Source organism: Lutjanus erythropterus, chromosome 7 (genome assembly GCF_056507025.1).
Source record: "Lutjanus erythropterus isolate fLutEry1 chromosome 7, fLutEry1.hap2, whole genome shotgun sequence".
Lineage (NCBI taxonomy): Eukaryota > Metazoa > Chordata > Actinopteri > Lutjaniformes > Lutjanidae > Lutjanus > Lutjanus erythropterus.
In genome coordinates this window covers 21351678-21365159 of record NC_139323.1, presented here as the reverse complement: position 1 = coordinate 21365159, position 13482 = coordinate 21351678, and the positions used below count along the sequence as shown (strand labels likewise).

The window sequence follows — 13482 nt, the reverse complement described above, 5'->3', positions numbered from 1 at the left end:
CCTGGCAGAACCTTGGTCAAGTTTTTTCTTTGCTATATGTGCCAGGCTTGTCTATGTTGAAAAGACGGCCGATAACTAGCTAGCTACATCAGTTGTTAGATAGCTATTTACAGTTGATGGCCATTAGGAAATTTAAGATGTCACTATATTTGTCATTTACAGGTCCTCCAACATCTTTTAAGTATCATCAAAATTTTGTTTTCTTTTTAACAAAGCCCAGCACATAGCATATCTAAGTACAGTAAACAGGAAAACATTTACAGAGGCACTGAGCTTGCATAACTGTTATTTGACCACAGAGCAAACATGACCAAAACTTGTTGATTAGATACACACACATACACACACACATACACACACACATACACATACACATACACATACACATACACACAACCACAACTTCCTATCTATGAGGCTAAAATTTGCCATGGAGGTCAGGTGTTTATGAGGTTGTGTGTGTGTGTGAATGCATCAGTGTGTGGATGCATGCTCATACATGGTTGTAGCTATTGTAAGTTTGTGCTTGTTCTTCCACAGGGTTCCTGAGAGCTGCTGTTTACACTGCTTGGAAGTCTTATCTATCAGTGGTCGTACAGCTGATGCTTCAAGCTTGAAAAGAAGAGCCTCCACATGAGTAAATGTCTCAGGTACGCCAGATACACAAACACATGCATACACACACACACACACACACACACACACACACACACACACACACACAGAGTGAACTGAAGATGCTTCCCTTGATAAGATGATAATGGCTCCAGCCTTCAGCTGAGGCACTGCAGGAACGTAACCCGAGGCCTTGATTTATGTCTTCACTGACTCTGTTACAAAATCACTGAAGCCTCGTCTGTTGTGTGTTTGCTGCAAATATATTGTAGAGTGAGCTCCGTGGTTTAATTTAGTTGCAAGTTACTGTAACAAATGGATCCCACCTCAGAAACCAAAGGCAAGATTAACGGCTGACGAAAAGGACTTGCACAAGCACCCTATTTAACGACAACAGAAACTAATAATAAAAAAACAGAACTGACAGCAACACATAACACAGTGTAAGAGATGCACAAAGGAAATAATGGTGTGCAGTAAATGAGGAAACGACATCACAGGGGAAGACGGTGGCATTAAGTGTGAACATGTGTGTGTGTGTGTGTCACGTGTCTGAGGCTTTGCAAGTTATTTGCATCGTAGTAGTCAGTCCACAAGATGGCGTAGAAATACAATAATGACAGAGGAATAATCACATTAGTATCTAAGATTCACAGTATTTGGTATCTCCTGTAAAAACAAGCAGACAGAAACGGCTTCTTTTTTTCTTTTTTTTTTGCTCAGGAGCACTCTGATTGGACACGTTGGCCCCTAATGAACACATGTTGGCAGATGTAGGAATCTAATCTGTAGACTTCTGGAGAAAAACAAAACACAGATAAATGTTTATACCTTCAGAAGAGCATCTGTTTCACTCATAATAATACAGTCCTGATGCTTTTAGTTTGATTCTTTCAGCTTTAAATGGGGTGTAGTCTCTATTGCAGTAGATAATTCAGTTAAATAGAGGTTTTAGAAGAGTCTTAACTAATGTTATATCCCTCAAAATGACTTCTATCAACACTCAGTAAGCATTTGGGAACTGAGGACACTAACTGTTGAATTTTTGAAAGTGAAATTCCAATTCTTCACACTGGTCCTTTAAGTAAGAAACCACAGGGGCCCTGATTTACAAAAAATAAGCCCCTTTATGTGTCACCTTTTAAAGAGAGACGCTATGGAATACATCTGAAAACACACTGACCTGTTTACAGATATTGCCCAGGAGATGAGGCCCTCCAACACGGCCGTGACTGACAGAAGGTGCATTACATCAACCACAAGTGTGTGCTCCTTACAGCTGAGTCAGCTTTAGTGGTCTTCCTCTGTCACACTGACTCTGCAGTGGTGATATTGTAGGAAGACTGAGGGCGGGAGCTGCAAAGACGCAACCCCCCCATTTCTATCAACCACTGAAACCAGACATCCAACCAACAAAATCCCCCCGTGATACATGCTGACAGTGATTTAAAGTCTTAAAGTCATCAAATTGTCACTTCAAAGCCCCCACCTTCCTTTGCTGTGGTTAAAGTGCTGTTTGTGTATGTGTGTGTGTGTTTATGTGAGTGAGAGATTTTTCTTATGTATTTATTAGCATATCAATCTGTGTAGGTAGTTTTACAGTCTAAATATAAAAGTCTAAACAGATATTGAGAACATAAAAATAGAGCAAATACAAATACAATTTTGAATACAGTTTAACAAAAGGAGCAAAAATCACCTCATAAAAACTGAAAACAAAAAGTCAACAAAAAGCTATAGTACGATACGATATGATACGATACGATACGATACGATATGATACGATACAATACGATACGATACACCTTTGTCATAGGTATACACTGAAATTCATTTTACAATCCTTGGGCTCCATTCAAGTTTTTTTTTGCACAAATTGAACATACAATACATATATGACATTTTCTACAGACATACAATAGACACAAATGCAATACATACAATATACAAACTGTCATGATAATATACAACTATACTGTATGTACTGTAGACTGCAACAGCTTTTCAGTCTTTTCAGACTTTCAGGGCTGTATGCTCATGGTGAACAGCATCCTCCAGTGGTTGACTGGAGCAGAAAATACATAAAAAGGGCTGTGTGGTGGGGCACCTGTGCACAGAAAGTCATGACACAATGATGTTGAAACAGTCCCAAACCCTGGTTTAAATGCAGGGTCCAACATTAATTTTTTGTTTTTACTTGCCTGGTCAGTGAAAGTTCATGTAAAATCTACTTGCCCAAAGTCAGTTTTTACTTACCCATGTGCAGAGTGTTTTATTTATTAGTGGTTATCAAATAACAGCAAAGAGTAAATTTAACTGTCATGTTTAACCTCAGACTGCAGCATCTATAAGCTGTCAGAATAGAGAGAAAAATGTCTATCAGAGTTGCTCAAAGTTCAGGGTGATTTCTTTAAATATCTTCTTTTGTCAGCCCCAAAACCCAAAGATATTTAGCTTAATAAGATAATCTATCAGGTTGTATAATGATTGATTGATTGATTGATTGATTGATTGATTGGAATTAGCTGAGGAGATAAATAAAATATTGAACAAATTAATTCATATGAGGAGGGCTAAAGATGAATTAAGCAGTTTCACAGCCTGAGGGAAGAAGCTGCTCTTCAGTCTGAAACATGAATGAAAGCTTGCCGTCCACAGTTCTCAATGTCACAGTTTCTTCAGTTTCAATCTCAAAAATTGTTCACGGTGATGTCTGTGGATTATCCAAAACGACGGGGACATCCTTTCTTGGATGACAAGCTGCTCTTGAATTAGTTTTTATGTTGTCTCTATGTATACATTTGCATTCTGACGAGGTGGATTTCCACTCGGGGTGACAAAGTTGACCTGATTTGACTTTAAGCACCAAGAAATCGTAGAGACCGATATCTCAAAACCTCTTCAGAGAAAACCGAAACTATTTACAAAGTACAGGTGGAAACATAAGGGGTTTTTGTAATTTGTCTGAAACACACAGTCAGTGATTCATACCTATTCTTTCTCAGATGTTTAAGTAATTCTATTGTTTAAAGAACACATTAAACTCTTGTTTTGAGTATACGATTTACAATTTTAACCCCAGGTCCTCTGTGTGGTGAACTTTGAGACTTTTCTGTGTGCGAAACTTCTCCAAATGTTCCTTAAAATACGAAGAAAACAAGTTGCTCTTCCTGAATTTTACAGACATCATGTGAGTGGCAGCCACACAGTCTGCACCACATGTCCATGATCTCTTTGAAGTCTTCCGTTACAGGAGGTGCCTGTGACGGTGTAGGTAGATAAATCGGTGTTTGTACAAGTTCCTGTCTACAGTTTCCTCCTCTCAGGCGCACAGGCTGCTACTTTAAGTAGAAATATCAAACCAGAGGATTCAGCACAGCAAGCTCATAAATATCAGCAAGATCAAAGACCATCTCAGGCCATCTCGCCAGGCCTGCAAGCAACGCAGATCATGGTTGACAACATTGTCACAAAGCCTCTCGGGGTAGTTTTGATTGTCGCAGCTCAAATGGTATTTAACGGTAAGCTGTCTTCTTTTGGTGGTGGATGTTTTACACTCTGACACGTGAGGATCTGTGGGTTTTCACCTGTTACAGGTTGATTCTCACTGCTTTTTTAAATTTATTCTCTTCTCTTATCTCTTGGAATTACATTTCATGTTCTTATAACATGTTAATATACCGCTAAATTCCCCCATTGCATTATAATGAATTACCTGTACTGAATGGTATTGAGGAGTTGCATACAGTTTTGTTGTTGTGCAACATTTTCTCCCTGTAGTAGTTTTGTTTTTGAGGTGATGTGTTCTCAGTTTGGATTTGGTGTTTGTTGTTGTTTTGCCTAAGCAAAAGGAAAATAAAACGGGGATAAAATGCTTGATATATGTCAAGTACATTCATTTGTAGTCTGACATCTTACTCACACAACTATTTAATGCTTCTGTTTCAGATAATATAGGAGCATAGAATTGAGGCAACTTTGTAATTGTCTAAAATATTTACAATACAGTTCACTGAGACATTGCATGTAAAATCAGGCAGGCAAATACAAATGAAGTGGCTTTCTTAATTGTTTGAAATGCCAACTAAACCATAGTTTAAAATATGATCTTAAATCCTCCTTTTTACATTAAGTAAAACAGATTCTGGCTCATAATAACTTGGCTATAATGACAGACAGGGCTTGGTTAGTGAGAGCTGTATGTTAAAACAATCATTGTGATGCACAGGAAGTCTCCTAAATGTTTTGTTTTTACAGACAGGACTTTGCTTTGTAGACATACTTTGCAAACATTTTAACAGTGCATGAGATCCGTGATATTTGTCCTCGCAGAAAAACACATTGTCACATTCTATCAGCTCGCTTGTCCATTTTAAGCAGTTTGTTTAAGAAAATAAACTTTACTTTAAATATTTACATTACATTTGTTCATGGAAAATAAATGTAAATGTTTAGCTACAGTCTGCAGCTAAATATCCCTATTATAGGTCACTATTAATACTTATACTGAAATTTAAATATAAATGAAATATCATTACGATGTAAGTATTTCCGGGTCAAAGTGATCACTACATGCCGATCACTATTATAACCATTGTTCATTTTTTTTATTTATTTCTTTTTTTTTTATTTCTACTAAACTCTGCAGTTGAGTTGACATTGCCAACTAATGTTAGTTACATTAGCTTTAGAAGGAGCTTATCTAGGCTTTCAATCTCAATTTTGAATTTAGTTACTTCCTCATGTAGACATCAAGCTAATTTACCAAGATGTTCATGGAAATTTATATTTTCAACTACAGATAACAGCTTGAAGCCTAACGTAGCTTTAGACTTAGTTGAAGCTAATAGTGGTTATCTCACCAGCTAGATTTTACATTGCGATTGTTGAATCACATAATATTCTGAGCCGGCGCTGCCATCTTTGGAGGATAGCGTTCATAATGGTCATGATTTGCCATCTGTCATCTGTCAGTCATTCATCATCAGAAAATAGAGAAATAATGTGCGACAAATTCCTCTTATAAGAAGCTCTCAACAGAAAAATGAAGGTAGTTAATAATATCGATTTTTACTAATTAGGTGGCAGAGTCTGTCATAGCCAGACATGTTATCTCCACAGCTGTGTGAGCGATGAGTGAAGCAAATCTACCAGCCACTTGCATATTTTACCATCATGTGCTGGTGGCTGCTGCTAATTTTGTGCTCTGACTGTCAGTGAGGATGTTCAGCATAACAACACGGGATCTGATGACAAGCTGAAGAACTATCAGGGGGAGAGGGAGAGCACACAGAGGAGAGCTATAACATTAAATACACCATGAAGCTGGGTAAAGTTACTTGATCAGTAAAACTACGGCTAAAAATACAAACATTATCCCCTCATTCAGCTGCTATCCAAGCCAAGCAGTGTCTCTTAGTGATGTTGGCCTCGGCTCATGTTGCAAAAGAATGAAAAGTAATAACATAACATGTATCCTCCAAGAACGGCTGACTCGCTGTCGGTGACGTCACATTCCCGTTTCCTATTTACTATGAGCTTTAGCGTAGTCTGATCACACCAAATCAAATTAATTCTACTGAACTCAACAGCTGAGTTGGCAGTTATTGAGCCTGAAACTACAAAAATACAGTAATTACACAATGAGAGTGCAGTCACCATGGTTCAGCTTGGTTTTTGTTTTGCAGTCACCATGCTTTGCTTTTATAGGACTCATTGGATCCTCTTACTCATGCACATCTCTTGTTTTGTCTCCATACAGTCCACAGCCAAGTGGAGGTCACTGGGATTCTTGGCACCAGCATCATCCTTCAGTTCACATTTAATGTCAGCCTCACAAACAACAGTCATTTTGCAGTTTATACAACGGGCGAGAGGAAGATTGTTGAGTATAATCAGGGGAACAAGAGAGACACTTTTGGCCTTTACCCTGAAAAAAAATCTGTATTTTGGAGAATTACAAATCTCAAGATCAATGACAGTAGAACATATTGGGTCACTTTGTTCGGAGACTCGGGACTCGAGAAAAGTAATAAGGTGCAGCTGATCATCCGAGAGGAGAACAGAAGCAGCAGCACAGGTAGGCAACTCTATGATGAAATGACAGATTAGTATTACAAAGGAAGACCCTGAAATGTGCAGCATAAGTCTAATCTTTTCATAGTCTGCTGTAAAGATATATAGTTTTTGTACAATCAGTGGATTTATAGCCGACACACATCAAAATGAAATGTTATTTGATAAATTTTGCTGATTCATTCAGGTGCTTTTTGAACTTATTTTTAGATGAACAACCATGTACTCATTTACTGTGGTTCTCTCCCCACGCCTTCACTTCCTATGTTTACTGCTTGTATTTTTGTTTGTTGCATGTTTGTCTCATTTTCAAAGTAAATATTTACAAGTCCGACAATGAATTACCACACCATGCCAAAAATCTTTCGACAGAATAAGGCTGGTATTATTCTATATTTTTCTTATTGTCAGTACTTATTACTTATTGTCAGTTGTCAAGTGCATATCGAAAGCTATACATTGATTATTTCTTTGTTTCGCTCCACTGACATGCCATCATTATGATGCACATGTGCACTGATTACGCTGAATTATGCCTCCTCATCTCCTCTCTCCTCTCTCAACCTGGAAGTCTTTCCCCTCCGCCATCATGAAGGATCTTCCACGTCCTTAAATGCACCTGGAGGAGACATGGAGTGAGGAGAGAGGAGGCTTCTGGAGGAGCTCAGAGCGAGGATACACCGGTGTATCCTATGCAGAAGTCTTTTATCAAGAGGAGTGATGCTGATTGGACAATTGGCAATTGCCATCCTGCATCATCAGGAACTCAAATATTGACTGACAGAAGCAGCACTTTAATACTAATATTTAGAGTTTTTTTGTGTCACAAAGAGCGTATGAAGAAATAACTGATTATAACCATTATTAGTATTATTAGACTGCAAATCACCATATATAATGAATAATGGCATAAACAGTGACGGGAAGAAAAGGAGTTGTTTAGTTCAGCAATGATTCAGAGCTTATTACTGTCGCACACTTTTTAAACAGTGTACTTAATTGCACTTGGGGTGGCCAATTAGATTTCAGGAGTGGCCAGTGCTCCCTTCTAGAAACGCTCCTGTTGTAGAGCCATGCTGACAAAATACTATGGGACCCAGCTAACTTATGAAATTACTGAGCTTTACAATAATTGACAATAAGAAAAATATAGAATAACAATCACTTAGAGCTGCTACAACATAATATTTGGCAGCCCACTTCTTGTTTAACGCCTGCTGCTAAAGCGGTCAGTCAAATATGTCTGTGTCTTCACTTTACTATTTTATATAGTGCAATTTGAATATCATTGTACAATATTAGTCTAATTGTACAGGAAATTATACCAGTAATTGACTATCTTTTGAATAATTATCACCACTGAGTGTATATTTTCATCCTACAGCTTCTCCCTTGGAGAATGTCATCCCAACAACAACTGAAGAGAGTGCAAGTTCCTCTGCCATCTCCATTGTCCTTTTGATTTCGCCTGTCGTGCTGCTGGCTGCAGTGCTTCCAGGTTTGATCTGGTGTCTCATGAGAACCAACAGTAGGTCTAAAAATACTCTTCTTCTCTGTTTTTGTGTTACTTGTCTTCTATAACTGATAATTCAGGGTTCTCAGGGATATATCAAAACATTGACTTACACTATTCCTCAGTTGCTCATATTGCAGCTGAAGAAGGAATTTAAAGCTCATTTCAATGCTGTACTTACCAGGATTACTGAATAAAAAATCTAAATCTAAATAAATTTTCACTGGGACCCAAAGGCAGTTCAGTGTTAAATGATCTGTTTTGGGCTGTAGACAGTAACAGTTTCTACATCTTTCATGCTAACAAAGTGAAGGTGCGAAGAATAATTGTTATTCTGTGGAAAAAATGTGCAATTGTGTGGTTAGACGCAAAAAATGCAAACCAGATTGCAGTTTCACATCCTTCTGATACGTGATGATTCACAGCTTTTGAAAAGAAGTCTTCCTTCAGTGCCTACTATCACTCAACGTTGGGTGGAAAAAAAAAACGCATTATTTGTTCACTATTACCAATACGCTTGCACTTCAGAGACAAACCCCTCTGGCCTACTTTGAATAGGAACATCAGCTCTCTGAAATATCTTGACATCCCCCGTGACCTCAGAAACCACGCTTGATGATTTCCCGTATGTGTATACAAATGCAGGCTTTTGCTGACTGTGCACTCCTGCATCATGTCATGGTAACCTGGTCCAACTGTTGTCCACAGATAGTGTTGCTCACACACGCCTATGAACAACAAAAGCAAACTGACAGATGGTGGAGATAAACTGTGGCCTACATGTCTGCATCTTGATTAGCATTTTTATGTTCCCAGATCATAGGAACAGTGCTTTTTATCTATTTGTTTTTTACACTTCAAAAAGTCTGACTTAATCAAACATAACAGAATAAATACCTCAGTACTTCAATTTGTTTCAGGATTTTTTTTTTTCTTTAATTGATAAACTTCGATATTTTATAAACACAAAAACATTTGCTGTTTATTGTTCAGCAATTTTACCGCTTTGGCAGAAGCATGTATTATAGTAATACATTTGCTGATACTAGCATTTTTGCAAAGAGTTAGATAAGAAGATCAGACTTGAAGACAGGATGCATTTAGTTCAGCCTCAAGCATAAAGACTGGAATCAGGGGGAACCTGTTTTCTTGCTGCTTTCTGTCCAAAGTTAAGAAGTCTGCACATCTAAAGCTCACTAATTAAAATTTTTGCATGATTTTTGTTCATTTGTACAAAAACAGAAAAATAAAAACAGAAATAAGCAGTTTTCAAAGGTATTCTCAAAGATCTTTATACATGCATGATGGTGCAATGGTTTTGTTCACAGCCCGGTTATTTCAAAACCCTACCAGTCCCAAAAAAAAATGTACCACTGGATCAAAAGCTCATATGTCTGACAGCCCGTTACCTCAAAAATAAACACCCATCGCTCCAAAGGCCGATTGTACCAAAAATTCACATTCTAGTATCACCAACTTACATACGAAACCAAAGATCAACTTAATTGTCACATATACAGTTCTACAAAGTACAATGTACAGTGAGATTTAGTGCATGTATTTAACAAGCGTTAGGAGCAATTGGCAGCCGCTGTGCAACTCCTGTTCTAAGCCAGTGCATTGGTTAGTGGTCCTGGAGAATTGAGCAAGCATACACATTTTTGATGGGCAAGCCTGGTGAGGATATGCAAACTCCACACAGAAAGGCCCCACCCTAACCAGGATTCAGACCCAGGAACTTCTTGCAGTGAGGCAAAAGTGCCAACTGATGTATCTGTTATTCATTTGAACCCAAATCATGACCTCTCCCTCGATGCCTAAACCTTTCACAATGTTAATGTGTTTATTATTGGTACCATGAGGATGAAGGTCACCTGGCTGTAGATGACGACCATCTCTTCTCCACAGAAGTTGATGGGAAGGACTGGTTAAACTGGTCTTTGGCGTATGCACTGCTCGCTGTTTCACAGTGTAAAGTCATGCTCAGGTTTAACAGACCAGCCTGGCCTTCAGGTGGAATTTTCATAAAAAAAAAAAAGTTGATTAAGATAAAATCTTCATTGGTGAAGGCCATGTGACTATTGTTACCATGACAATGAAGGTCACCTGACTTCATCCTCTCCTGCACATCCAAATACACTGTGATTTCAAGGGAAAAAAAAAAAAACTCCAGAGAGAGTGTGCATTTTCAAAACAACTGGCCTTTGAAGCAGTGAAATTCTGTTTTTGAGATGGCAAATGGGCTTTCAGTCCAGTGGGATATTTTCCAGGCCATTGGTGTTTTGAAATAATCGAATGTCAGTGGGCGCTCCCCTGCATGATGATACAAAACCTGGCAAACAAACTTTATTGAGAGGAATCCAGGAATATTAAAGTGGCCAGCTATATTTTTAATGTCATCTGCACCTTCCACCTCAGCTCTATTCAGATTTCCTTCCATTTGACAAACTTTAAACTTTTCAGACCTTAAAACATCAATCAGTGATAAATCCATGTCTTGAAGTTGATTAATTGTCTGACTGAATAAATATTTCACCTGTTTTCTCTCTTATACAGACAAACTAGAACAAGCACCACCACAACCGAACTCTACTCTCACAGTTCAAGTAAGAACAAACTCATATTTCCCCGTCTTTAAGAATGTAAATGTCAAAATAATTATTTAAATCATTTACAGTAATTCTTCAATTCGACTCGGATTGTCTTTGCAGGAAACAGTTGGGGCGTCCGTGAACGTACCTTCGAACTCACTGGTCTACAGCGTCCTGGACTTTCCCAAGAGACCTTCGGTAGTTGTGGAGGTTAATCCGAGTGATACAGAGTACGCTGCCGTCAGTTACCTCCCAGAAACCAGACGAGTGTGACGTACTGCTGAATGTAAATCAGCTTGTCTTTCTTGGTTTGAGTAAAGCTATTCAAGATTACTTATGTAATCTAAAAACATATTTCCAGTAAGTGTGATCAATACGTTTTATGAAACAATAATGAATTCTTCCAGCCTATAAAGGCTTCTTGCAATAATGAGCAAAGAGAGGAAGGGTCTCTGTTGATATATATGTAGGTGTCACTTTATTATCGGCGGTCTTGAGATTGAAGTGTTCAGACAGTTGCTGTGGCGAACCACGAACTAGCGCACATAATGTTACAGTAAGGACTTTCTGATTGGTTTGGTTTTTTCGTTTTTGGTCATCTGGCCACTAAGCCTTATTTTTACTGTTGTCAACAGATGCCATAAAAAGACTAAAACCAACAACATATTGATCCTGCTAACGAAGTCTGATATATGTTATTCCTCTGTGCTATAGAGCTCAGTTTTATCTAAAATCTATCAAATCCACATCAATGTGCTACAGTTTCACTGGTGAACATGTTCTTTCATTATGACGACCATCGTCATTTGAGTCAAACATTCACCATGTATAAATACTCCACTAAAAGTAGTCCCCCCAAAAAGCAATAATTATTCCTGTTTGAGCAGCTTTTAGTAAATGCTGATACTTAATGCTACTTACTGAGCCCTTTTAAAGGGATAGTTCAGCCTTTTTGAAGTGAGGTTCTATGAGGTTCTTTTCCATCACTCACTTGTCACTCACCTGTGATCTCAACCGGCGCAGCGCCTGTTCTCCTGCAGCTTTCGATGTGTTTCTATAGTGATTTCAAAACTTTTTACAAGGAGCAAAGCCAGTGACAATGTTACTGCGCACAAAAACCATCCCAAACATCCAACTTGACCTTGTACTGACGATGTAATGTCCACAATTTGGTATCCCATGCCGGGCTAATTTTCAGTTAGCCTACATCACCGTCAGATCAAACGGGGACGTCACATTGTTTGGCAGGATGTGAGGTGGAAGGCTTAATACTACTGCATTAGTGGATATACATGTTAAAAATACTGCATCATTTTCATTCTGATTTTACCAGGGAAAAGACATATTGTAGGTATTCACCTGCTGCCTGCCTGCAATTAGTTCATTTTTACCTGCACCCTCACCCATGAATTTACATAATATCTTTTTTACTCATTACACAACTTTTTTGCGGGTACGTGGCGCAGGACTCTAGGTCAGTGTCAGCAGCAAAACGTCTTTTAGCCACCTGAAAAAATGTTAATCTAACCCTTTAAAAACACTGAAGTCACTGAAGTACTGTGCCTGTAGTTATCACTGTCTCCAGATTATAAATGCATATCTGAGGGTTAAGACGGATGACAGATGACTGACATATTATCATTAACATCAGGCAATAGACATTTTTCATGGCAGCCATTGTAACACAAAATTATAAAGTAAAAACAATTGAATGCGCAACATATAAATTCTCTAATGCAACATGACATGACTCAGGGAGAAATTAGTAGTGGGAAGGAAGTAGCAGGAAAAGCAACATTACCTTAAATTTATTATAATTAATAATTATTGAGTAATTATTATAGATTTAATGTTCCATTGCATTCAGGTCAGACTGAGTCAAGGTGCTGCTATTGTTCATTCTGGCTCGCTGGAAAGGCTCTATTACACTAAATGGAACAGCACCTTAATTACTATCATGTGCAACACCTGTGTTTGCCCTACTGTTTCATGTCAAAATGGCTTCTGTGAAAAAGGACAGTCAGAACCTATTAGTTTTTAAAGGTCAAAATTAAATTCTGTCTGTTTTTGCTTCAACTGTTCTTTCCAGATGAAATCTGATCTCCGGTGCAGTGATATCTCTATCTTGTTTATTAACAATTTTATCTTGAGTGAGGCGGCGTGGTGTCTTGACACGCTCCCTTGAGTTTCAAGATTAGTAATTTTCACCTTTTTCGTTCAGTGTTTTTCAGCGTCGCGTTTATCAGGTTTGACTCATCACTTTTCCAGTGTTAAAATAAACAAAACTAAGAATGATTAGTGAAAGCAAACTTTGACATTTTATTTATAGATAAGAGGTCTTTTCGCAGCTCCACAGTACTGTATGTTCACAGATCCCGGGTGTGATTTTCCATTTACTGCATAGTGACAGTTTGACAACTGTTGTGCGAGTTTTACACCATAACTATCTGACACTATCTCTCACTGCTATTTTCCACTCTCTAAAGTTCTCCCCTGGCAGGTGCTTACTGATGTTTTGAAAGATTTGTCAGACAAAGTATTGATTTATGTTCTCATCGCCACATGTTGATATTTTTTACATGTGTTATTCATGTTTTATGTAGAGTTAAACCCAACACATCTGTTCACCAGTGACACATGAGCAGGTTGACTATTCAGCCCGGATGTTGGTTTTTACTCAGGAAGAAA

The 13482-nt window shown here is 38.2% G+C and overlaps 1 protein-coding gene across 1 annotated transcript; it reads left to right on the top strand.

Moving 5' to 3' along the window:
- Nucleotides 1-3952: 3952 nt before the first annotated feature.
- On the top strand, nt 3953-11966 carry LOC146323997 (uncharacterized). The gene is made up of 5 exons (XM_084722234.1): nt 3953-4136; nt 6377-6694; nt 8075-8218; nt 10760-10809; nt 10915-11966. The coding sequence occupies exons 1-5, from the start codon at nt 4067-4069 to the stop codon at nt 11065-11067; spliced, it is 735 nt and encodes a 244-aa protein (XP_084578360.1). The 5' UTR covers nt 3953-4066; the 3' UTR covers nt 11068-11966.
- Nucleotides 11967-13482: the final 1516 nt, after the last annotated feature.

Excerpts from the sequence above, each read along its gene's own strand:
- LOC146323997 (XM_084722234.1), top strand. The coding sequence starts at position 4,067 with ATGGTTGACAACATTGTCACAAAGCCTCTCGGGGTAGTTTTGATTGTC. Across the intron at positions 4,137-6,376 it reads AGCTCAAATGGTATTTAACG|TCCACAGCCAAGTGGAGGTC; the intron begins GTAAGCTGTCTT and ends GTCTCCATACAG. Across the intron at positions 10,810-10,914 it reads ACTCTACTCTCACAGTTCAA|GAAACAGTTGGGGCGTCCGT; the intron begins GTAAGAACAAAC and ends TTGTCTTTGCAG.